Source organism: Vollenhovia emeryi, unplaced genomic scaffold (genome assembly GCF_000949405.1).
Source record: "Vollenhovia emeryi isolate VEMERY1.0 unplaced genomic scaffold, V.emery_V1.0 DF939157.1, whole genome shotgun sequence".
Classification (NCBI taxonomy): domain Eukaryota; kingdom Metazoa; phylum Arthropoda; class Insecta; order Hymenoptera; family Formicidae; genus Vollenhovia; species Vollenhovia emeryi.
The window spans coordinates 1,026,083-1,051,000 of NW_011967209.1; the positions used below are offsets into that span (position 1 = coordinate 1,026,083).

Consider the following 24,918-nt stretch of genomic DNA (forward strand, 5'->3'; position numbering starts at 1 on the left):
TCTCTCTCTCTCTCTCTCTCTCTCTCAAGCGTCGGCTTCAGATTTATAGACGCCGGGGTTGGCCGTGTCTTTGTAAGCGGCAAACGTGTGCAGCGGGAAGCGTATGCGGACGCGTGGCGCTGGGTCCACTCGCCCGCTCTCTGTCGTTCCGCTCCGTTCCCATCTCGCTCAGCGTATTTCCTCATTATTTATGAATTTATGCGGCCGCGCCATCGTAAATGGATTTAAAAAGGATTAACACGAGCCGTCGTAGGCTGCAAGATACGTTCACGCGAGGTATACACGAAGGATTACGCGGTGAAGTTTTTATTGAGAAGATTATGCCGAAATGTGGAGCGGGTAAAAGAATACGTAATACGCTCGCGGCTGCGTGCGCACGTCCGTTGTAAACGCGATTAGAATTTCTAGGGCACGGTGCACGCTTTACGCACGAATTTTCCTAATTTTACATTAAGAACAAAATATGTACGTATATACCGTACGTGCTTAACGTTTCGCTGATGAAAGGCTACTGAAAGGGCCATTACCGCAAAAGTGATTATGTGTCTCTTTCAAAAATTAAAATAATTAAATTAAAAAGCTGAAATTCAAAAGTGAATTTATCGAATTTACTCGTTAAAGGTACGAATTCGACCTAAATTTGCGTGCTGAGAGGTGAAAAAAAGGGGAGGGGGGAGAACTGAATTGTAAAAGTGTTAATCGCAATTTATTGCACGACATTCAGGCGCTCTTCATTCGTAAGCGGCTGCATTATTCGATGCGTTACGGGGAGGGGAAGAAAAAAAAGGACGTTGCGAGAAACGAGCGTATAATCTTGAAGACAAATGCCGTCTTACGGGGCCCGCGCGATAGCTCGAAAGTCGTTCTCGCCCGTGCAACTCAGACATTAATAATAACAGCGTAACTAGGTCGTTACTTTTCGAGGGGAAAAATAATTTCCAAGTGTAATTAGATATTCGCTGCGCCGGAGGAAGCTACGGACGGGGAATACTGCGTCTGCGCGGGCTCTCTGTTTTCCCGTTAAAGGCGTGACGCATTAATCAGCCGCGAGTTTTCTCGCTTTCCGCTTTCTTTCTATCGTTCTTGCGAATTTCTCGGCGCCTCTTTACGCGAACATAGTGTATATATTAAAGTCGGAATGGATAATTGGATAATTGCGTCCCTTGGGCTTTTTGCGGAATCGCCCCGAGGGAACCAACTTTTATAAAATGACCAAAGCGAAGGGAGCGCGGAATCTATCGTCAGACCGTCTACGTTTCACGAAGGCTGAATAAGATGTAAGGCACGTAGATTGCGCGACATATCTTTCTCAATATATTACATCGTAATGTATATAAAGATCATTTATTAAGTTATCTCTCTCGCCGTTCGCGCCGTAAGTAGAAAGAAAACCGCGCGAGGAAGAAAGATTAAAATATCTCCAACCGGTAGCGCGCGGCTCCGTTGATACCCGGCGGGGGCGGCGCGGGGCAATACGAAAATAAATGACGTCAAGAAATAAATGATTACGCAAAACTTGAGATTTACTTCGGGCATCCACCTCCGACAGCTGAAATCCGTCGTCGAGATCCGCTTTTATTCGCGGAATTATCCCCATTTGTAGAGTCCTCGCATATAATCCCGCGCTCCGGGGGTGGCGTCCTAATTTATGAATCGTCAAGGAAAGATGTAAATACAATCGAAATGTTATCTACGGCCGGGGAGAAAAAGGGAAGCGGACCGCAACGGGATTAAAAAATATATCCCAAAGGCGTGCCCGATTCCACTCCAGCGACGATCGATCATTCGTATATATTACCATTTCCGCGGCGGAGTTCGGCGCGCGGAGAGAAAAAGAGGATATCCATCTTCCCGTGGCATTCGACGTCGACGTCCGGGGGTATACACTATCGTTGCCATTGCTATGTAAGGGAACCGCCGCGTATTTCTCTCGGGGAGAATGCGATGGGAAATAAAAGTGACATCTTCCCCTCCCGGCTAGACTATTTCTCTCATTATTTCCCTTTTCACTTCGCCAATGACGGGGCTATCGGGTCCGCGGTAATGAGCTGCAGTTTTGTACAAGTCGATCTCCGGCGCGAGGCATCCGCATTCTCTCTCGCGAGAAAAGCTTCTCGTTAACTTTACAATATCGAGGAGGAACTCCGCGTAAAGTCATCGAGCGGAGTTTCTTCAATTAGAAGAGTAAGCCGATCGCACTTTCTCATCCCGCGAATGCCAAGTAGCGCCGTATCGAGGGAGGTAAGTTGGACGTTTGGTCTAGAAATTTCAATTAGAAATTACACACGTTATATCCGAGCTGTCCGAATCTCCGCGCGCTGCACCCACAAAAAAATTCCAGATCCAATGCTATTACACTTCAATGTATCATAAAATAGAACTGATATATAGCGCCAAACATAGATTTATTATAGTGAAAGGAATATTTTAATCTTAAATGAAAAATTCTAACATCTAGAATAAAATGATGGTATGTATCGTCTTTTGTCGAATATCGCGGTGCCAACTTCGTTGTAAGACGGAGGGAAAATTTATTCTAAACGCAAGAATGTACAGGGTGTACTAAAACCACCGGATATCCTTTTAATCGCAGATTCCTTAGAAAATTTCAAGAGGAAAATTCTAATAAAAAAATGTCGAGGCTATGATAGTTTTTAAATAATAAGCGATTATATTTCACAAATGACAGGTCTGAGATTTCGCGCGCTCAGGCACGGCGACATGACGAGTGATAAAAGTGTTCCTATGTGTTTCGCGAGCGAGCGAGAACCAAAGTCACCGTTTGACGGGACAGAAAATATTTGGGAAGACGATGATCCGGTTATTTTGAAAACTTGAGGATAAAGAGAGGCAGGAGACTAGATTGAATCTAACTGAAAATTCCAAGGTCACTCAGAATATCGGAGATCGACTAAATCGAAGGATATCAGTCTGATCAAGATGCTCATCATAGTGAACCCCTCCCTTTTATTAATAAGACGTTACACAAAGTTAACAAAAGAAATGATTAAAGATAACAAGAGGAACAATTAATTCGAGAATGAATCGTCAAGTCTGTTGTGAAAGTTGTCACTATGCTAAAAAGGGCGATATTCGTAGGAACACCTTTATCATTTGTCGTGTCGCCGTACCTGAGCGCGCGAAATCTCAGGCCTGTCATTTGTGAAATGTAATCGCTTATTATTTAAAAACTATTATAGCCTCGACATTTTTGTATTAGAATTTTCGTCTTGAAAGTTTCTAAAGAATTTATGATTAAAAGGATATCCGGTGTTTTTAGTACACCCTGTATAAACTTACATTTATATAAGTTACTCTGGTCTCGATATAGTAAGTCAATCTTTCTTAATTCGATGAAGAAGAATAAGAATTACTGATTTTATCTCGATATTTTCTTATTTTTATACTAAAAGAGGTTGTGAGAAATAGAAATGCGTCAAGAATATTTTTGTCTCAATAACAGAAATCTTGCCCGAGGGTGTGCGCCCTAAATTGGGCACAAAAAAACAACGCAGGTCGGGATGTAACGCGGAGTCAGTAAAATCTGCAAAGCCGATTCGATTCAAATTTCGCTTCACTCGCACGTGTATTCCACGGACAAATCCAAGCTGGATATATCCACTGCGGAGGAATCGATTGATATGACCGTTTGCTATTAATGATGAAATCGTGAGCCCAACTTTCAATCGAAACTTTGCAAGAGCGTCACCGGCGGACTAAGTTGCGACAATGATTATTGAGCTTTCGAAAGTCGAGAGGATCGAAATTTCGACGGCGATTACCGTTTCCCGTTGAAGTGGCACTTCATACTTCATACGTTGTAACCGTCACGATAGATATCTAGTTCCATAGTATTATAATGCTATCGAACATGAAACTTTCCTCATCATTTTGTTTTCATCATAATTAACGTTGCACCTTGAATTCTACAATTTGAATAGAAACGAGCTGGAAACATCCCTTCTCTTCATAACTCGGGGTATTTCCATTCTTTCAGTTTGGACTTAGTTGTTGGATATTATTAAATTATACGTTACTATGTGGAGAATGTTAAACGTTAATTATATGTATAGTAACGCACTTAAAAGCATTAATGTAATTATATTAATGTCTTTATGCGCATTGTTTTATCAGAAATGTTGTACGTTGGCTGTCTGCGCGGTGTATTGATTAATGCGATTACTGGACGAAATAAAACGTACAAGTTAAAGCAAAGATTCGGAATAGAACGGTGGTCAACAGTGTGTGGCCGTGATTCGATCGGTTCGTTTGCGAAAGCCGGTGAAAATAGAAAATGAAAATGGCAATTTCACGGCGTGGTGGCGAAAGAGGTGAAGAAGACGATGGAGGATGTCTGAAAGAAGGTTGACGTGCCTGAAAGACGAAAGGCGAAACGAGTAGCGCGCCAAGAAGGAGAAAAATACGAGAGAAAACGAGGGAGGAGACAAGCGTGATTCGAATCTCGTGCGATGCGAGGACGTGGTGGTAGGTGGTGCGCCCTTTGCCACTCCGGGACTTCCTTACTACTTTTTCGAACTCCGCGCGCACGTTCCACCTCTTCACTCCCCCTGTTCTTATCCTCGGTTTCGATTAATCCTTACGCTTATAAGTTCGAAGCTTGTAATAATGGCAGCAGACGTGGAGAGGCGCTTTTATTGATTCGAGCTATAATTATTTTAAAATATTCCTCCACTAGTTTTCAGCAGTGAAACATTCTTTCAAGCAAATATATGAATTTCCTCACGTTTTGATAAAAGGCGGAACAATGATGCCTTTTAACGTTTATAAAATTACCAAATGTTTTGCTAGAATTAAAAGGTAGAGGAAAGTTCCCTTAGAAATAGTGGGATTTTTGCTAAATTAATAGGCATCATCTGTTGGTCTCATCGTGAATTTATTGCCCTTGCAGTGAAATCTGCTTAGTGGAAAATTCATTGTTAGATCGCGTAATCGTTGCGAATAAAGACCTGTGGCTAAATTCTGATGTTGAAAACCTGCTATCTCATATTAGAAGTCTGTCTCATAACAGAGGACTTTTCCTCTAATAACATTTTCTATTTTTATATACCTTCGCGCAATTCTCTGGAACGAATTAGCGGCGATAGATAAAATAAACCGATGTAAAATTCGATTAATTAATTCGAGTTTAGACTATAAACAGAGCAAGCCACGCCAATTGGGTGGGCAGCGCTACCGAAACGAGCGACAAATTGTGATTAGTCGGCGTCCCTTCGCGCCTGGCAATCCATTAGGGCGACGGGGATCTCCTGATTAAAATTCACCACCTCCTTCATTCCACCGTCATTAAGACGGTCGCAAAATCGTGTCTGCTCTTCCCCGGTCCACCCAAAGTTGCGACTACTCCGAACGGGAAGATAAAGAGGATGCATGAGAAAAAGATAGCGGCATGAAACTGGCAACGCGGAGAGCATCGTGTCGTTATGAAATGAAACTTACCGCCTCATATATACTGCAACGAGTACGCGTACTCTCGTGCCGCGCGCGCGAAAACATTGGCGAATGCTGCGAAAGTAATCATTCGGGATGATTAATGGAACTCTCATCCGTATTGCTTCAGCTGAGTCAGAGTAAATCTCAAATAAAAAAAAAAAAAAAAAAGGTTTTAGCACGCATCTTCGCAAAGAAGAGGTGAAAATTCCATTTACGTATCAGATACGTACAATCTTAAAATTCATCCTCCCTTAAAATTTCATTTCCGAATAACACGTCAATGGAAATATCTCTCACAGAGATTTGAACTGAAGTAGACAAACACACACGTTTTCCTACGACGTACTCGCGCCTTCACAATGGGAATCGATTCACCATAAATGACAGGCATCGTTGCAAGTCAAGCGGAAGCGATGCGCTAGGAAGACAGCTATACGTAAATTCGTATTGAGAATATCGCGGATTAGGGTAAGTGGAAGAAGCGAGTAGTCACTTTAGAGGATATAGTCCTGGAGAGCCCGTGTCGCTCCCTGGTCCCCGTCCAGCCGCGCGGTGGTGCTCCAACTATTTTCCGAATACGTAACTCTTGCCTGCGGAGAGGCAGACGGCCAAATATTCATGCGACCTCATATCGTGAAATGCAAACGGATGATTCGTCTCCTGCGATACGTAAACTGGATTATGCGCCACTGAGACAGGATGGAGTCGTAGCGAGAGGTGTACAGGCGGATAAAGTAGAAAAGCGGAGGAGCCCTACGGGCCGTCTAACGCAGACTCGAAGAATATAAAATCAAAGGAAGTTAAGGCTCTAAAACATTGAATGTCTGTGCAAGTTTGATACTTCCGCAGAGCAGTTATGCCTTTCGAGAGCACCTCGCTAAAGTGAATTTCAAATAAGCGATTCTTCTTGCTCTTTGTGCAATTTCGTCGCCTTTCTTTTTTCATGATACCTACACACGCATTGTGAGTTTCTATAAACAGAATTCATTTGTAAAATCATTTACACTATAAAAGAGTCTTGAAACAGCGATAACAATGGCGATATAATTTGTATCTGCATAAGAAAGCTTTTAAAATTATTCCTTTCAATTAAAGAGCGAATAAAATTGATACACACCGACAGTGCGGCAAAAGTATTTTCGCGAACATTTTGGAGACGTGATACGTTTTTGAAGCAACAGTAAAATTTAATAAATTTAATAAATTTTTTACTGCAATGTGTTTGTACGTAGTAATTTTCGAAATATTGGAGCGAAAGCGGTGCATTGTTTTAATTAATGATCACAACAATTTTCTGTTTTCAATAATTGCCATAAAAAAAAGCCGATGAAACATGAAATACGAACGTCTATAATTGTTTTCAATTTTTTTATCTGGAAATGTTGTGCGCTTTACCTCCTATCAGATCACCTTTAATTCGATTTTCCAGAGTCAGTAATCGACGGCATTAAAAATCTTTATCATATTCTTCAAGAACGATTAAAGTTGAAAACAATTTCGCGCCAAAATTCAATCGTAATTTAAACGGTCAACAAACTGAACGCGACGAATAAATGGGAGAAAGTGTTGTCCTAAAAGTGGACGGTTCCCGTTCACGTGCCGGGAGTTGTTTACTCATCTCCATGATGTGTTTGCGCATTCTCAATAGAACATTGTTGTTTTGCTAAAATTCCCCCTCCCGCTCCCGCCAATAGAAGCGAGCGTGTCCGAAAATTCTACTTTTTGCAAGCAAAATCCGCTTTTGTCAAAAAGTATAAATGAAATTTGGAAATTGCGCTGGCACACATTTTTCCATCAAGTTAATCTCAAAAGCAGTTTGTCCGGTAGAAGGTAATTAAAGCGTAAATAGATCACACATAACAATTGAATTAGCTTTGTGCGGAGCAATACAAAAACGTTAATTAGTCTACTAAATGAAGCTTTATTTTAATGATTATATACTCCAATTAAAACTTCATTCGAGTTGATTTTACGGCTCGCGGTCGAACACACGCCGAAACGTATACATAGAGACAAAAAGTTTTCCTCACATTTCTACGGTTGATATGTCCGTTTACTTTTTGCTCGCGGAAAGTTACGAGCGATAGTATCCGCTTAGTATTATGCCGGCACGCAGTTGACTCGCTGAACAATATTTTCGTACTCGGACAAGCCGATAAAAAGTACCCGGGATACTTCCCGTAATTAACCACTATACGATGTCGGAAAAATGAAGAAAAAGGAAAACTGTACCAACGACAATCGTACGTTTCGTGTCTGCAAGGAGTGTATGAAGTTAGCCGCCCCCCCCACACTTTGAAAATTATAATTTTTAAAATTGTTCCAGGTTGTTCTAACTTTGAACCGCACTGTACGAAAAGGATGTTATTTTATTCAAATCGGTTTGCCGATAAAAATCAAAGATTTTCTTGTCGCTATAGATTGTTCCAGTTGTCCCGAACATTGTCTGCGAGCCAAAAACCGAGCGATAGTAGGACAAGTGTTTTATTTAGAACGACGCAACGCGGACGTGGTAGAAATGGTCAGTTTAGAACAAGACGGGAGCGAACTTCGCCAGATCAGATTAATTTTCTATGCCGTTTTCCTGTTGGGAACTGTACCATTATCGATCCTGTTGCTGACGACGCTGGCGTAGCAAGTCGTCGGTATGGCGTTGCGCGAGGTCACGGTTGCGCAACAAATTGTAATAGGAAACACCTCGACACCCGAGCAAGATTGAACGAATTGTTCGCTTCCAACGTCAGAAATAATAAGATTTTCCAATTATCCGCGCAGTAATAACTGTAAAACCGATCTTCCCCGTAACGACGAGGGCCGTACCGATGGCCGGCGCCCTGTTTGCCGTGGACGGAAAACGCGCGCGCTAAAATTTATATTAAAATGCATAGAACACGCGTGTTCCTCGCCGCGATTGCACCTACGTACGGATGCGCGCGTTATGCCCCGCTTTATATACATCGCCGGCGAAAATTGCGAATGTTACATCACGCGACCCATGGGATTTTACGTATTTCGCCGACGATCAATCGCCTAGGCTTCCTACCTATAAACACACGAGCCGATGCGAGTTACAAAATATTAATTTCCGAGAACCCGGCTGCGGCGCAGCATATGATTAAACCGTCCTGGTAAAAAAAAGAGTGTCTGTGGAGTTCTCGTAGTCATTGAATGTTTTCCGTAGGTGCACGCAAAGCGTGAAATTAAAGGGAGCTCGAAATGGATGGTGCATTCAGTAGACCAGAGGCAGAGAAGCTGCATAGAGCAGAAATAAAAGCTACATCAATAATTATTCGATAGTTTTTAAACCTCAAGCACAATGTTGCTCGTGCAATATTTTCTTTATAGTACGATGCTAAAATTAGAATTAATGAAAAATAATATTCAAGATTATTATTTATTACAGCAGAACCACACCTTACGTTATAAAAATTATCTATGAAATTGCAGTAACAATATACAAATATATTTTATTTAATGAACTTATAACAGGCTTATTAAACTATTTGAAATTATTTATTCTCATGGAATATTCGTGTAAAACAAGAAAAACACACTACCATTAGAACTCGAATACGGTACACGTATCGGTAATATCGTTGCCCATGCAATATTGATTTTTATAGCACGAAGAGAATTAATGAAAAATAATATTCAAGATTATTATTGATTGCAGCAGAACCATACCTTACATTATAAAAGATATTTGTGAAATTGCAGTAACAATATATACAAATATATTTTATTTAATTAATTTATAATAAGCTTATTAAACTATTTGAAATCATTTATTCTTATGGAATATTCGTGTGAAACAAGAAAAACCAACTACGATTAGAACTCGAATACGGTACACGTATCGGTAATATCGAAGGTCATTTCGAGGAATCCACTAAAGTAGTTAAAGGCATTAAAAAAAGGTATAAGTGTATATCGTATCGATAATTCGATAAGCCGCTTGATATCCCCGACCATTACCTACTTTCGTTCTTTTTAAATATCCACCGACTCATGAAGTACCAATCTGTTTCGGTAATAACCCGAGTAAACGACTGGACGTGACGTCACTCGCTTTCAGTGCCACTAAGTCGACAGCAATGAAATTGTCGAAGAATGAGGGAAACCGATATTTTTGAGACGGACAACATATCCGCAACGCACGGCTATTACGCGGTAACGGACTTTTGTTTGTCCCAAAAATCGACTCGCCATATTATCTTCGTTCTCTTCGCTTCGTAAATGACGATTTCAAATCGCGTAATGTAATACTCGATCAATGTCGCTTTGCTTTAGCGACGAGAGCACCTTTGATTGCGGAATATTGCTTTTGGTTTACTCGCGACTCGTAAATGTAATTGGGATCCTACGAAATTTCGATGAAATTTCTGGATTTTATTTCACGAATGACGAACGCGCGATCGAGGGGAAGTTGAACGGCTTATCTGAAAATATCGAATCTTAATGCTCGAAGTAAGGAAGTTAGTTTATAAATTATTTAAGCAAATTGTTTTAAACTGTTGAACGGAACTGCAAGCTACATTATCGATGCCATTAACGCCAGGATTGTTCCCCTAACTAACATCGCGGGCTAATTGACGTAGCATTTGATTCAACTAATTATCTGTCTGTGTTCCAATGTCTTTCCGGTGCTCGCCTCTGCTTACCCCAGCCTACTAATTACGTACAAATATTCTGCTACGCCGACACTCCTTTCGTGTAAACTTATGCCTTCGTACACATGTACAGTGCTTGCGCAGATGGGAAATCGCGCAAGTTCAAGCAGGGAGGCAAACATCATCTGTGCACTTTGTAGTTTCGACGCGTATGCTTGCTGATACTGATTGTACACCGTTGTTTATCATGTCATTACTGCGATTGCCGCAGACGTACTGCGATTTACGAATGATACATTTCCAGTTATTATTATTCCCGTTATTGCATCACGTCGCATCAGCGAGATTACTTTTTTTTTAGCGTCAAACCACGGATGTTTCGATTAGCGTGCAAATTCTGAATTTGACATCGCGCTTCTTTCGCGAGGAGTAGAAAAAAAATGTATTATTGCGTCAAAAAGTTCCACGAGCGAGAAAAATTGTAATTTCTACGGTCCCTGCAGTTGACACACGGCCACCGCCCATTTTATCACGGACCCGGATTCGCCGTGGTCTCTCGTTACGTTTACGAGAATGCGGCGGGAGGTGTCGCGGCTAAAGCGCCGGACGAAATGCGACGTTATAATTAATTAATGGCGTCTGAAACTTACCGATTGTGGTGAGCACCGTCAGAGAATAGAGGAACGCCTTCGCGAAGTTCCACTCGTACTCCGGCACACGGCGTTCCGTTACAGTTTCGCTGGAGCTCCCGGTGTACGTCCCGGCGGCCTGGCTCGCCATCATGTCCTCCGTGATCCTTTTCACCAGCTGCTCCTGAAATCGCGCGATCTCCTGGTCGGCCAGTTTCGTCCAGTTCTCACGGTAGAGAACGTTCAAATGCTCCGTGATTATCCATATGTTCTCCACGGTCTTGGTGCGGGCCTCGTGATTCAGCTACGTGCAAACACGGAAAGTTATTAATTAGCCGACGTTTGAATTATCGTCAGGTACCGTGTGTGGACCTAACGTCTACGTTCGTCTTAAGATTATAACTGACGTACTGTCGATTAAATTAAACTCGCGTACGCTCGTTAATTAACGCACGTCAGACGTGAATGCCGGCACGCTTCGCAGCTTACGTCTCGCGACAAACGGTGAACTCGGCGCGATTGCTTCACCGTTGGACCGTTACGCCATAAAGTCCACGAGTTTCGCGCAGAGAGGAGGCGAGTTTAAATAAAATGCAACGAAAAACCCGCTTTTTTTTACCTCCCCGAGCGCGGCGCAACGGTAAAAGCAGGGGGAAGTTATTTATAAAAAGAACACGCGAATATTCAATCGTTTGCCGATGAGCGATTGCTATCGAGAGAACAATCCGTTGTCGCTATTATTGGCCGGAAGCAACAGACAGCGGCCTTTGTGCCGGCGTCCTCCGGGAATACGCTTTTCCTGTAAAGCGTAAGGATAGCGGAAAGGAAGCACGATCGATAAAACTTGGTTGAAACGAGCGCTCGCGCCAGAACGCACCGATAATTCGATTGACTTCGGGTTCACTGAGGTCACCTCAGGTAGAAAAGCGGAATGAAACCGGAGACGTGACGATAAATCGAGGACTGGTGCCGCCGGAACTGTTTGCTCCTCCTCCAGGGAAAGCAAAGCAAAAACAAGCCCGTGGCTTACGTCCGCGACAACGGCAACGACAGCCGTGATGCACTTATAGTATCAACAAATCTGTTTACTCCCCTTCTATTATTCTTACTCTTATTGTACTCGCTTGTGTGTAGCGTACAAATACTGCACAGTTATTACGGGAATACCTGTACATCTACGACTTTCCGAGCCCGAGAACAGTTTCGTCGTGCATCTTCGTTGGGTGGCTATGCAACTTCTTGCAGTCCATGATCTACAGCTACACATTCGCGAGCGTAACGAGGCTACTTCTTGGAAAGGAAATTGTGCATGATCTAAAAATATGTCCCGATAGTTTTCCGCTCGCGCTAAAAGTGCGCCGGCGATATTTCTCTTCGAAGGGGAGATAGCAGAACGATTGAATTACCGCTAAGTGAAAAATTGCCGCTGAAACATCCAATTTGGACGCGGGCAAAAGTTGCAATATATTCTCACCTGTTTTATCCAAGCGCTGGTGTTTCTCCTGGTGTGCTGATTGCCGGCTACCGTCGTGGCGAGGGTCCTTTGTTGCGGGCCAGCGCCGTCCGTGGTGCCGCTCTCGATGGCCAGGAAGATGAAGCTGCCCAAGAGGGTGTAGGCCACGAGAAGGGCGCATATCCCGAGGTTTATGATAAACCCCTTGAGGAACGAATGCTGGCTGGCTTTGTCGGGGACGCCGCCGAAGCACAGGCATCTCACTTGGCGAGACGGGTGCGTCTTGGAGCGTTCCGACGTCGATCTTTTCAGGGACGAGGTGTTGCCGTTGTTCGCCGGCTTGAAGCCCTCGTAAGCTCTGTAATGTCTAACGTTGTCCTTCTCCATTCTCTCTCCCTTGTCCTATCTACAGAGTCACCGAGTCCTGTCGCCGTCAGCTTCGCGTTTATCGCCGGATATGTCGCCGTACGCGCGCATTTGCCACCCACCACTTGTTTCTGGCGACGATGGGATCAGCGGCCGACGACGAGAGATGCATCGGCTCTCGCTGATAATTTCACGCGCTCCGCGACGCACGTGACGTGTCAAAGGTCTGGGCTCCGTTGTCTCTCTTCAGACGCGATCGCTACTCCGCCCGCTGTCTCCTCGCGCTCGTTCGTCCGCTCGTCACGAGATTGCGCGTAGAATTATCTCGGATCGGCATACTTGGCGATAGCGCGATGCGGTACTCTCGGCAGAAGCGGCGTCTTGTAGTTGGGTTTTCTTCGTACGCGCGTCCTCGAATCCCGTAGACTCAATCGCCGCAGCCGCATGACTGGAGTTTCGCGCGAGCTATAATCTAGGGGACGGAATCTCTCTTCGCGATCCTCGCCTTCGACCACCACTCAAACTCGCCGGCGTCATTCGGCCAGATGTCACCCTGATTCTCGTCACCGTCGATTTCTTATTACGACGCGCGGTCGAAATCGCCCGACCGAATGATGCCCTGGAAGGATCCTCTGACGCCAAAGGGACGCTCGATCGTACGTAGCGCGGACACTTCCGTCATTTTTCCATAGCGGGATCGTCCCGGCTGGAATGTGGATTGGAATTCTATAGAGAAAATCGATGTTCGAAATATGTTCTGCGATATTAGTTACCTCCCCAGAACCCTTTTGTTACCCGAGCACTGACGGCTAATATTGTAAAAATGTTCTCTCGCGAGGATGGAGATATGTGAAAAAGGCCAGTTTATAAATTCAGCTTCTTCCGGCTTTTAATATTTCAACATTGTTGCCAATTAGCCACGGTGAGTGGAGTTTCTATAGCAAAGTCACGAGGGATGAGGAAATGATACGCGGTGATTGATAAAACTTTGCTCAATTAGCGACTTCTCGCTTAATTTTTATGAGAAAATAGAAAGCAAACGTCGCGCCGTGACGTCGCGAGAACAATTATTCACTGCTCGCGACATCGACCTCGCGCGGTATTAACGGCTCGAGTTATGCGACTTAATTTAAGTTCGCGAACGAATCGCGATACAAGTGTTACTTCGCGCCGACTAATGCATTACCGCGCGGCACGTGGAAAATGGGTGAAAAATAACGCCTTCGAGTAACCGTGGCTGCTAATCTTTTCTCCCTTCTTTTCCCTCTCTCTCTCTCTCTCTCTCTGTCTCTCTCCTTCTCTTCCTCCGCTCCGCTCTCTCACCCGAGAAAACAGAAACTTGGAGAACGGCACGGAGGAAATTTTCGAAAGAGTCTCTATGAGTCACTTAAACTTTCTCCTTACCGTCTGAATGCGAAGCCGCTCAGTTTTCCGCTCTCCCATCTTTCCTTCGGCTCCGAGCGCAAAAAACGAATGGCAGCGGAAGAAGGTGGAGCACGGTTCGTCGGCGGGCGATAGAAACTTCAAAGCCTCATTCCAACAAACTGGATTTCCGTAATAAGCAAGTCCGATGCACGTCCGTGGGCGCCGGTTCGCGCGCCCGCTGAATGTTTTAGCGGAGCTTTTTCCTTATTTTATCTCTTCGTCCGCGACGAATTTCCGCGCGGCTTTAATGCGCCGCCGGGCGGCCGCGCGCGGTTCTCTATGGAGAATTGGACTTTCCGCACAACAGAAAGCCGATTAGCGCGCCCGAAGTCGAAGCGGTGATTTACTTGCGTCTTTCACGCGCCACGAGCGGAGAGCGTTCGCTTGCGTTCGCGCGGCATGTAAATAAATCGCGCGTTGTCGTCCCGGGGTCTGTCTTGAGGAGCATCGCCACTTTCGCGCTTCGCCGGGCTCTGAAAGGAGAAAAAGAGACTCGATTACTCACGCTGCTCCCCTCGAAAGAGCGTTAGGTAATTAACGTTAAGACACTCGATCGTTAACCCCGCGGTCTCGATAAAACTGTTTGGCGCACCCGCGGAAGCGATTCAACAAATTATATCTATATGTCGGCCGTACTTTTTTACGGGGGACACTCGTGCTTCCGTAATATCGGAGAATTCAATGCGCCCGAGCGAATTTTATTTCCAGCCGGAATTTGTGAGAATCCCGACATCGGCATTGCTCGTCCGTGACTGTTTCGACGTCCTAAGAAAGACGGTTGAATTCCAGAAGGACTTTCGACGTAGAATTATTCGAGGGCCCTGGGGGAAATCGCGGGAAACTTTCGAGCTACGTGTTTTCCCGTGTACTTGCACTCGGTCACCTGCAGCCTCTCCAACGGGGGACAATAATCGACGGTCATGGTAGACTCTACCATTATGGCAAGTAGAGAAAAGGAAGAGACGAGTCTCGGGGAGACGAGCGATAGACGGCTGCCGGGATGGAAGTCCGCGGATACCGGGGCAACGGCGACGGATTCCGCGCGGAAAATATTGCTTTCTTCGTACGCTCGGCATCCATAAATGCATAGCCAAGATCAACCGATCCCCGCGACAACCGTCTCCTCCTCACTCCTCACCGTGATTTAAGACTCGATCGCCCGGTGGATATACTCGGCCGGCTTTGAAACTTTCATGAACGGCCATTTGCATAATGCGTAAGCCGCGGGGCGCGATCCGCGTCCAGAAAAATGTCGGCGGGATATTGTTAACGCTGAAATACGCGAAACAATATCGGCCGCGCCGCCCGAGTCGTCCCAACTGGCGCGAACAATGTCTTCCCCGTAATTAGACAAGATTCCCTAATTATATATCCCGGAATTAATTCCAACCCGAGCGGTCATAACAATAGCGCAGTCGTGGGAGAGCTCGGTAATGGCGAGGGAAAGTCAGATTCGGCGCTCGCTCGCATAATGGCGGAACATCTCCCAAAATTCACCCTCCACCGGCCATTCGCATTCACAGCCGTCTAAATACGCGCAATATACACGGTCTTGTATAACGAGGCCGCGCTCCTCGGCGATCGCACTCGCGCGCGGAACACCGCGGCCCAAGCACAAGCACGTCGGATACTAACTCGACGCTAATTTATCGTTTGGCGTGATCGATCGTCGCGCTCGATCGGCTCCCGTTCTGTGCGGCGAAGGAACGATCCCGCCGCGGAACAAACTGCCAGGCCGGGCCGCCGATCGTAAATCGGATCCTGATCTCTCCTTCCTTCGTCTCGATTTGCAGTTCTCCTCCCTCCGCCCCCCCCCCTTTTTTTTTACGACTTATTTACGAGCTTGCGTTCCCGACGTCGCGAGCGTTCCCGTAAAACCATTAATATTCCATCGTTATTGTCTACTTTTATTTATCACTTACCGCCGATAATTATCGGTACTCCCTTTATACCCGTACATCGTGCGGACGACGTTGCAAGATTGCATGATCGCTGGCGCGCGACGAACGCCGTCCGCCTTTATTCTAAAGACGACAAAGGCGCGCCTCGGGAGAATTGACCTCCATTTTTTTTTTTCACAAAGGTAACGCTCGTTGATTAGACGTTTAAAGCGAGCGTCTTATGGAACGCGCGGCGGAATGCGCGATTTAAATTTAACGTTGATATATCATTATAAAATTTAACGCAGGAGAACAATGCGGGGGAGAGAAATTAGACCGAATGAAAATAAATTCGAGGGTACATGCACCGCGGCACATTGTTCCTGCCAGATTTTGCCCGATGTACCGAATGTGCCTCGCCGTTATCGTGAAACTTCGCGGAATCCCACGGAGTTTCGTTAGAATTCCGTCAAATTTAAAAACTGCGCGTCTCATGTTGAAACGTTATTTCACAGAGATTGCATCGCAGCCTGGGCTCGTACATTAGCATTTATAACCAATTCATAGCGAGAATCGAAGGATAACCGGCACAAAAGTCGATTACATCACCGACGGCTCCGTCCTCCACGAAGGTGGAGCTTCATGGGGGTTGGTTGTCGCGGCGCGGAAAGCAGGGGTGGACAGGGGAGAGATGAGAAGAGGAGGGGAGAGAGGGGCGACGCGGGGCGAAAAATGTGCGAGGGAGAAGCGAAATGCGAGGAGAGGAGCGAGGGAGAGAGGAGGGGGGGGAGCGGGGGGGCGGCAGGCGAAATGCAATTTTTCCGTTCGGCGCTTTTTCCAGCGACAGGGGAACCACCTGTGCTCGTCTCAGCGACTTTTAAATTCGTACCATTGTCGGCTCTATTTGCTGAAAAATGTTTATTCAATTTCGTTTACCGGCACTGCAAGATATTTACCCGGTCGCTTTTGCTCGAACAGTTCTCGCACCACCGCGAACGATGGGGAATTGGACGACGCGGGGATACGGCGGAGGGCCGGGAGGGAGCGGGGACGGAGACCGGGGGTGGGTAAGTTCACGCCGGTATGTGTAAGACCGCATTTTCCTACGCTTCTAGGGCAGCTTCGTCATAAGGATATCAGAAATGGATTTCGGTCCTCGTGGGGAGGGCGGGGGGGGGGATGTTGCATATTTTCGGGCTCAATGACGCTGGCGCGGATCGCGCTGATGTTTAAAGTAACGAGATTGATCGCGCGATAGAAATTTGGAGACAAATTGCAGGAATTTCACAAAGACTTGTATAGAAATCGCGAGTCACGTAGAACATTCAAAAGCTCTCCCCGGGCGACGTACGATTGCATTTCGCGCGGATATAAATCCATAGGATAAATCGGGCGATCTTAATCATTGCGACGAAAATAGGGTCGTACATGCGGGCAGAATTACGATGAGTTGAGAATGAAGTTACGAGTATTCTCTCTCGACTCCGCGCGTCGACTTTGTCCGGTTTTGTGTATCAGCGAACGAGATCGCTGTCGGCGATAGAAATTTATGGCAGAGTCGAAACCCTCGAAAATTTCATTAAGCCGTCCGTACAGCGATATTGAGAATCGACGGCGAACCGATCGAAAATGGAAGTTACTATCACGATACAATGCATTTGACGTGATCGCCCAGGCTGCGAGCGAAAAGTGAGTTTTTGTGGTTTATACGCACACATGCGCCAATTAATCATCAGGGACGACAAATATTTCATAAATGTGTTAAAAATGGCAAAACTCGATAGAAATTCGACGAGTGTTACGTTTAAACGTGAGAACAAATTGGGATTCGATAAATTAAACGGCAAAGTGAAACAAATTAACTAAGCCAAGTGCTACTACATTTAATTCTGTAAGAGAAACAATATCAGGGATATTAAAAATATTTAAGAGTGAAGATACAATTTTAGTTACACGTATCATGTCATCGTGGGACAACATGACATTTCAAAGAATTTTATGAGGGCTTCGCGAAATTTTACTACACGTTCTACTACACCCACAGAAAAAATTACCGGATCCAATGCTATTACACTTCAATGTATCATAAAATAAGATCGATATAGCGCCAATCACACTTATTACAGAGAAAGGAATATTTTAATCTTAAATAAAAAATTCTCATATCTAGAATAAAATGACAGTATGTATCGTCGAATATCGCGGTGCCAACTTCGTGCGTTGTAAGACGGAGGGAAAATTTATTCTAAACGCAAGAATATATAAACTCACAGAATATATAAATTCAAAAAACTTTCATACAGTTATTCAAAACGCCATGTCGTGCCACAATTACATGACGTTCAGAGTAAATTTTAAGAGAAAATTCCGTGTAAGATACACATTTGAGTAAAAATTGGACCTTTATCAAGCAGCGTTAAACAATTCTTTTTTCTTCAAGTGGAAAAGATTAGTATCTTTAACTTTTCCATCGATGATCACATTCGATATAAAACATTTAAGATGGTTTAAGTTCTCCCAGATCGGTACGACCAACAAAGTTGCCCGGGAAAGAAAACCTTCTGCTTAGTAAACTTCCCTCAGCGTCCCACGTGGATTACAGCCTTATGTGTTTCTAACTTTTTCCTTAAGGCCGTTCGGGTTAGCCGCGCGGTCTTATCTGCGCAAATTGAGCACACCGAGTGCGACTACGGCCAGCCGTGGGTAGAAACTACCCCAGGAACAAATAACGACGATACATTTTCGCACAGCTGTTCCGGTAAACTTCACCGCCGCCGCTCCGCGCCGTACTTGTCTGACCAATGAGGCCCACGACTACTTACGCGCCACGAGGTTTCTTAATGTAGGCGATGTCGCCGGCGCCCTGGAACAAGGTACACCCGGAACTTCTCGGAATGAGATTCTCGTTTGTGCTGTGTGTGTGTGTGTGTGTGTGTGTGTGTGTAAGAGTACGCGTGTGCACGCGAGAGTGTACGATGACGCGAATCGACATCGCGGAATTTCCGGGTGAAATAATTGATTCTGTACTTTCTAAAAGTCACTCAGTGCATTATCACTGAAAACAGTTATAAGTGAATGTTCACTGTTTTCAGTGATAATCCACTGATTGACTTTTAGAGAGTGCCGTACGTGTGAGTACGATGACGCGAATCGAGGAATTTCCGCGTTTGAAATGAGTTCTTTCGCAGTTTGGCCGGTTCGAGGTCGCGGCGTCTTGGCTGCCATCGGTGAAACGCGCCTCGATTTTCCGGATTTCGCCCCCTCCCTCCCCCCGTAGCGTATCAGAACCGCCGCTCGAATTTCCCGTCGTGGAAACTTGTCGCGCGCGCGCGCGCTTCTCGCAAAGTTTCTCGTTAAAGACAGGCCGGTTTCGAGACGCGAATGAGCAACTTGTCGATAACCGCGACATACTCGCGATTGCGATCCGACTCCCGCATAAACTCCACGTCGTCGTGTTGCGTCAATATTTCCGACCTCGCCGCGCGAGCGAACGCTTCAGCTTTGAGGTGCCTTCACCTTTCGCCACCGGAGCAATCCGGGAGATTGGACAAGTTTTTGCCGGTTTCCGGCTACGCAGCGGTTATGCTTGATAGTTTCCATGATATCATATCATACTTGTGTGAGGGCTGACATTTCTGAATTCAAGATTTGTACTTACGTTGTATATCATTTCGTGGATTAGCGACTAATCTTGTGAAACGAAATAGCTCGAGTATAAGGATCAAATTTACGTTACTTTAATACGTGACTTATACCGGACAAAAGTTTCAAAGTATGAAACTCCTACCCTCTAAACGTCAATCAGTGGATTTTCAGTCAAAACAGTGAATAGTCACTGATTTACACACGGAAACAAACATGATGTTGCATCAACAAGATCAGTGTAATTGAAATAAAATCGTTGAAACAACATCAGTGAATTAATGAATGAAAAACATCAGACAGTTTCCACAAAACATTTTGATATACAGTGTTCCAAGTTTTATCCAGATTTTGTCACATATTCTACAAATATTTCCCTATTGAGGTATACACGGCTACATGTTTACACATGTCGCATACGTGGATATTCGTGAACACGTGTCACATTCACGTGTTCACGGATTCACGTATGTATATGAAGATTCTTTAAATTCGTGTACACGGGTTAAAACACGGACAAGTTAAATGCATTACACGTGTAGTCTAGTACACGTGTACTAGGGAGCTCTAGTATATACATCTATGTATCATGTATATACAGTGTATATGAATTTTTAGTACACAGTACATACATTGGATATCAAATGTATGTGCAAATGTTACCGGAATAATGTACATAGGAAGTCCTAGGTATGCACATATGTATATGATTTACACATTTTATGTATACGTATACATGGCGTATATTGATTTGTTATCCATTACAGGTACATGTAGTATATGTACACAAGATATACATTACATACATAGGATATACATAATTTGTACATACACATGCATATAATATACACAATATGTATGTACATGCATGTACATAATATGTACATTTGTATATCCAGCAATGTGCATGCCATGTGCAACGCGTACACAGTAAAAATAAAATGGTAATGTTAACATTTTTCACATGTCCCAAACAGTCTACTCGAAATTTTTAGTTAAAATAACATTCGTCGCGTGTGTTACGTTCTGACAAATAATAAATGTTAATTAATGAATTAATTTAATTTAATAAAATATTTAGACAACACCCTGTCACGGCTTTCAGTCCTTTATTCCTTCGTGTTTATTGAGCCGATACGAATTTTATTAATTTGTTAATTAATTCACGCCATACTTCACATTTATGTTTAGATTCTTTTAACCATAAGCGTGATGTAATAAAAACAGACAGGATAAGTAAACTGTACGAATAGTTGCAAATTATAAAAATAATTGTGTTTATAATTTGGATACTTAGTTCAATGCTTAAAATTAATATCCATAGCAAGTACAATTGAGTGAATTATTTATGTTTGTGGCAGCCCGTGTTAACGTTTAATTCAAGTAACTTCATTTTTCTTAATTCAACAACTTTTCTTTCCGTGCAGTCACGTGTGTACTGCGATTTTCAGTGGTACACTTATAACTGCAAAGGGTGAGAACAAGATCGGCCCCATTTCTTTCGCATTCGATTTTGGCCACAAAGTAGGTATCAAACAGAAGGTCTCGTCAAGATAATCGCATATGTCAGTCTCAGAGTGTACCTATTTAACGTTCCAGAGATATCGGGCTCCAAAAATTCCCAGGACGTAAGCGATGAAGCCGCCTGGACAGACACCAGCTATTTGTTTGGAGTGGAATGGAACCTTTGGAGCCCGATAACTCTGGAACGTTACATAGGTACACTCTGAGACTGCAGACATATCTGTAATCAGCTTCACGAGACCTTTCGTTCGGTACCTACTTTGTGACCAAAATCGAATGCAAAAAAAAAATGGAGCCATTTGCCTATGGACACTTGTTCTCACTCTTAGTGACTGTTCGCGGTTTTCGGTGATAATCCATTGATTGATTTTTAGAGAGCAATTGTATATACTGAAACTCATTGAGGCTATCGGGACGTGCTCGACGAGTTGCGAGTGAACGAGTCGTCGATCGGATTAGAAGTTGGAATCCCACGGAGATTGATTAGAATTTTTAGGACTTAGCGTACACACTCGCTTCGCCCAAGAGCGAACAAGTCGCTAAACATCGCGGAGGCGTTGATACGAGTACAAGGGGCGCGTTGACTTTGCGTATTAACGTATCGCAAAGTTGAGAATGCGCGCGTGCTCGAGCCCCGTTCCCGGGCTACGCTATCACGGCAAGTGACGTAACGTCGAAGCAACGAAGTTCCCCCAATAAAGCTTGAAACGCGTCTCGCCGATCCATAAATTAAGTTGGGCAATAGCCGACTTGGTTTGCGAGCGCGAAGGGAGAGCCCGCGTTATTATCGAATAAACTTTCCGGCTTAGCCGTGACCCGATGCGATTACTTCCTGTCCGCGCGCGGTTACGACTCAATTCGAGTTCGGCATTAATTTTCTCGCGTAAATGTTGTACCAGTTACTGCAAACTGGCTGATGCGCCGTTTCCGCCCGTGCGGGCGGGGCGTTGCCCGGCGGTAGTCGCCGCTGTAATTGCCCCGACCCGAAGCCACCCGCGAAGAGTCGGCGATCCGAACGCGGTTTATTAGGCGGCTGTGCTCAATTATCGCCGGTACGACAATAATTTGCTCCCCCGTTTGTGCGGACCGCGGCCGAATCAGCGCCGCGCCGAATTGACTGGATGAATTCAAGTTGCGCGCATTTCGCATACTCGGTCGATCCGCCAAAGGATGCCGCGTTACGTAACTGATATTATTCGAAGGCCGACATTGGTATATCGACGAATGCGTGTTATATAAAATGTACACCGTGCGCGGGGGGAGGGAGTTTTCTTTCATCTCGTTCGGCGGAAGTAAGCCGGAATTGTGCGTGCCGGCGCAAATAGAGTGCAACGATTGCCGTGCGCCCGCGTCCTCTGATCGCCGATAATGGAATTAATTTAACGTAACGCAAAATCGTCGAAAGTAACGGACGCATTAAGCGACATCGATTAAACCGATAGCACGTGGAGATTGCACGTGAGCGCACCGCTGCGTGCTTTAGCATTCCTATGTAGATTTTATCCGCATTATCCGCGCGGATGATTGTACCATGACTGATGTAATATCATAAATTCATAAATAATCATGGACCGAACACCTGCAGGTGTTTATTATATTAATTCATCTAGATGCGTCGCCGAATTAACGGCGCTAAAATGAATAACGGTTGCGTAACTATCGGGTTAAAGCATTATCTTTAACATAGTAAATTAGAACACAGCAGAGAGAGAGAGAGAGAGATTCACATTTGCCGATAATTTAAAATATAATAAACGACTTGGCGCAAGCGAATCGATACTATTATAAAAATTGATTCTCCTTTCATAGAAACTTTTCTCGGAAGCGCGAATGATTCAAAATGTAACGTCTGGTGGCGCACCAGGACGAAGGCAATAATCAAGTTGGAAAGTGCACATCCTGTTACAACTCCAAGCTATTTCGCCAATCCCTGTCTCACTATATCATAATTTATGGCACCGGAGTCTCGGACTTTATGCGCAGCGGACATTTCATGGCATAGCTTAAATTCAATGGATGTGCAAAATTGTTTCAACATCCAAGGAGATATCAATGCTATCACTATTAATCACACCGTGCGTATTCATCCTTCAAGATTAGCATAATATTTAATTCGCATATCCGTATGCAAACGAAAGGTTATCGTAATTGATAACGCATTAATAAGTAAATCATTTATTCAAATGAGTACATGAATATATCGACATTGTGCTGAATATTCAAATTAATATACATGCATATAAATTAATTACAACTAGAAAATAACATTACAATTGATAAAACTGGGCAATTCCTGTGCACCGGAAAATGACATATTATTTTATTTTGAAAAGAGTTTTTAAAAAAATCGTTAAAACAAGACTCGACATTTTCTTTTTACGTAAAGGCAGAAACATGGATTATAAAATTTTAATTCCGTTAAGAGAATTTAACATGTATGAGAGTGTACTGCGCGAATATTCCGGCAAAATGAACGTAAGACAAATAATTTATGTTTATACGCGCAAACAGCTATGGTAAATGGAAATTAACTTGACAATTTATTCACCTTACGCAAAACTTTTTAAATGGTACATAGTGCTGGAAATTTTCAACCCTTTCAACTTTTAGCCAGATTCTCTAGCACAGCTAAAAATAGAAGATTACATTGCATGTACTTTATATGCTTCTATTTCAGATCTTTGCAATAAAATGTCAAGATATAAAAATTAACACAGAGTGTAAATTGTAACCCCGAGGGGGTCAATAAAGCTACGTACATACATAAAATCAGGTAATAAACGGAAGGGCTCAGAGCCTGAACAAATAAAAATATTTTAATTACAAATGTATATATACGTTTCGGTCTTTACTGGACCATCCTCCGTATAAAGGAGAGATAAGTACAATTTAACACATGGTTGGATTAGCAAATTAAATATGTACAGAGAATTACGCAGTCAATAGTGTAAAATTATAATTAAAATTATAATAAATTATGAGACGGTAATAATGACTGTCATTACTGCAACGTCATCCAAACAGTTCAACACGGCTTTAACTCTTTTTTTTAATTCAATATGTTATACTCACTTGCGTCGTGGTTTATGTAAATACTACCGTTTCATAATTTATTATAATTTTATACTATTGACTGCGTAATTCTCTATATACATTTATTTTGCGAATCCATCCATTGTTAAATTGTACTTTATCACTTCTTTATATCGAGGATGGTCCAATAAGGAAGGAAACGTATAATATGTATATGTATATATATATTTGTAATTAAAATATTTTTATTGGACACTACAACCTTGTTCAGGCTCTGAGCCCTTTCGTTTACTACTTGATTTTATCATACGAGCCATTGTAATTTATTACATACATAAAAATGAATAAAAATGAAAAACTTACGTCGCGCTTAAGAACAAACATCGCGAATAATACCGTTCTTAATCAAAGTATCGAGTGACTCGACTCATGGTAAGCTGCTAGTTGAATGTAATCGAGCGTTGCTTTAACAATTTCGCCGAAAGCCGGTAATATATTCGTGATTGTAAGGAAACACGGTAAAAATGCGCGCCACAGTGCAAGCCAACACTCGCAACGCGGAAAAATACATTTCCATAAATTCTCGAACTCAAACTCTGAAATCTCCCTCCCTTCATCCTCTCCTCCCCCACCGCTCCCTCTCTCCCCCCTGACATTCTGGTATTCGTACGGTATACCGCGCTGATCGTTTTCTGCATTTTACATCGAATGCATTCGCAGTCAACAGTGGAAACGGCGGGAATCGATCTTGCGCGTACGCCATGGGACGACAGTCGAATACGCCGGAATAAGAAGAAATTCACTTCCACAGTTCGCTAAACCGAGCCCGCCGATTCATCGGGAAGTCCCCGGGCCCACCGTCGACATGCGCGTACTTCTCCGTATCACCGTCCTTTTTTTCTCGC

The 24,918-nt window shown here is 43.9% G+C and overlaps 1 protein-coding gene across 2 annotated transcripts in view; it reads right to left on the bottom strand.

Annotated features, from left to right (window-relative positions):
* LOC105564949 (TWiK family of potassium channels protein 18) overlaps positions 1–24,918 on the bottom strand; it is a 230,124-nt gene that overhangs the window by 50,637 nt on the left and 154,569 nt on the right. Inside the window, exons 4-6 of one of the 2 annotated variants that reach the window (XM_012017739.1) lie at positions 13,914–14,407; positions 12,165–13,215; positions 10,712–10,994 (exon numbers count right to left, since the gene is read on the bottom strand). In XM_012017739.1, coding sequence (XP_011873129.1) covers positions 10,712–10,994; positions 12,165–12,530 — 649 coding nt within the window. In that variant the 5' untranslated portion in view covers positions 12,531–13,215; positions 13,914–14,407. Of the gene's footprint in view, positions 1–10,711; positions 10,995–12,164; positions 13,236–13,913; positions 14,408–24,918 lie in introns of both variants that reach the window. The other variant, XM_012017740.1, reaches the window with a different exon arrangement.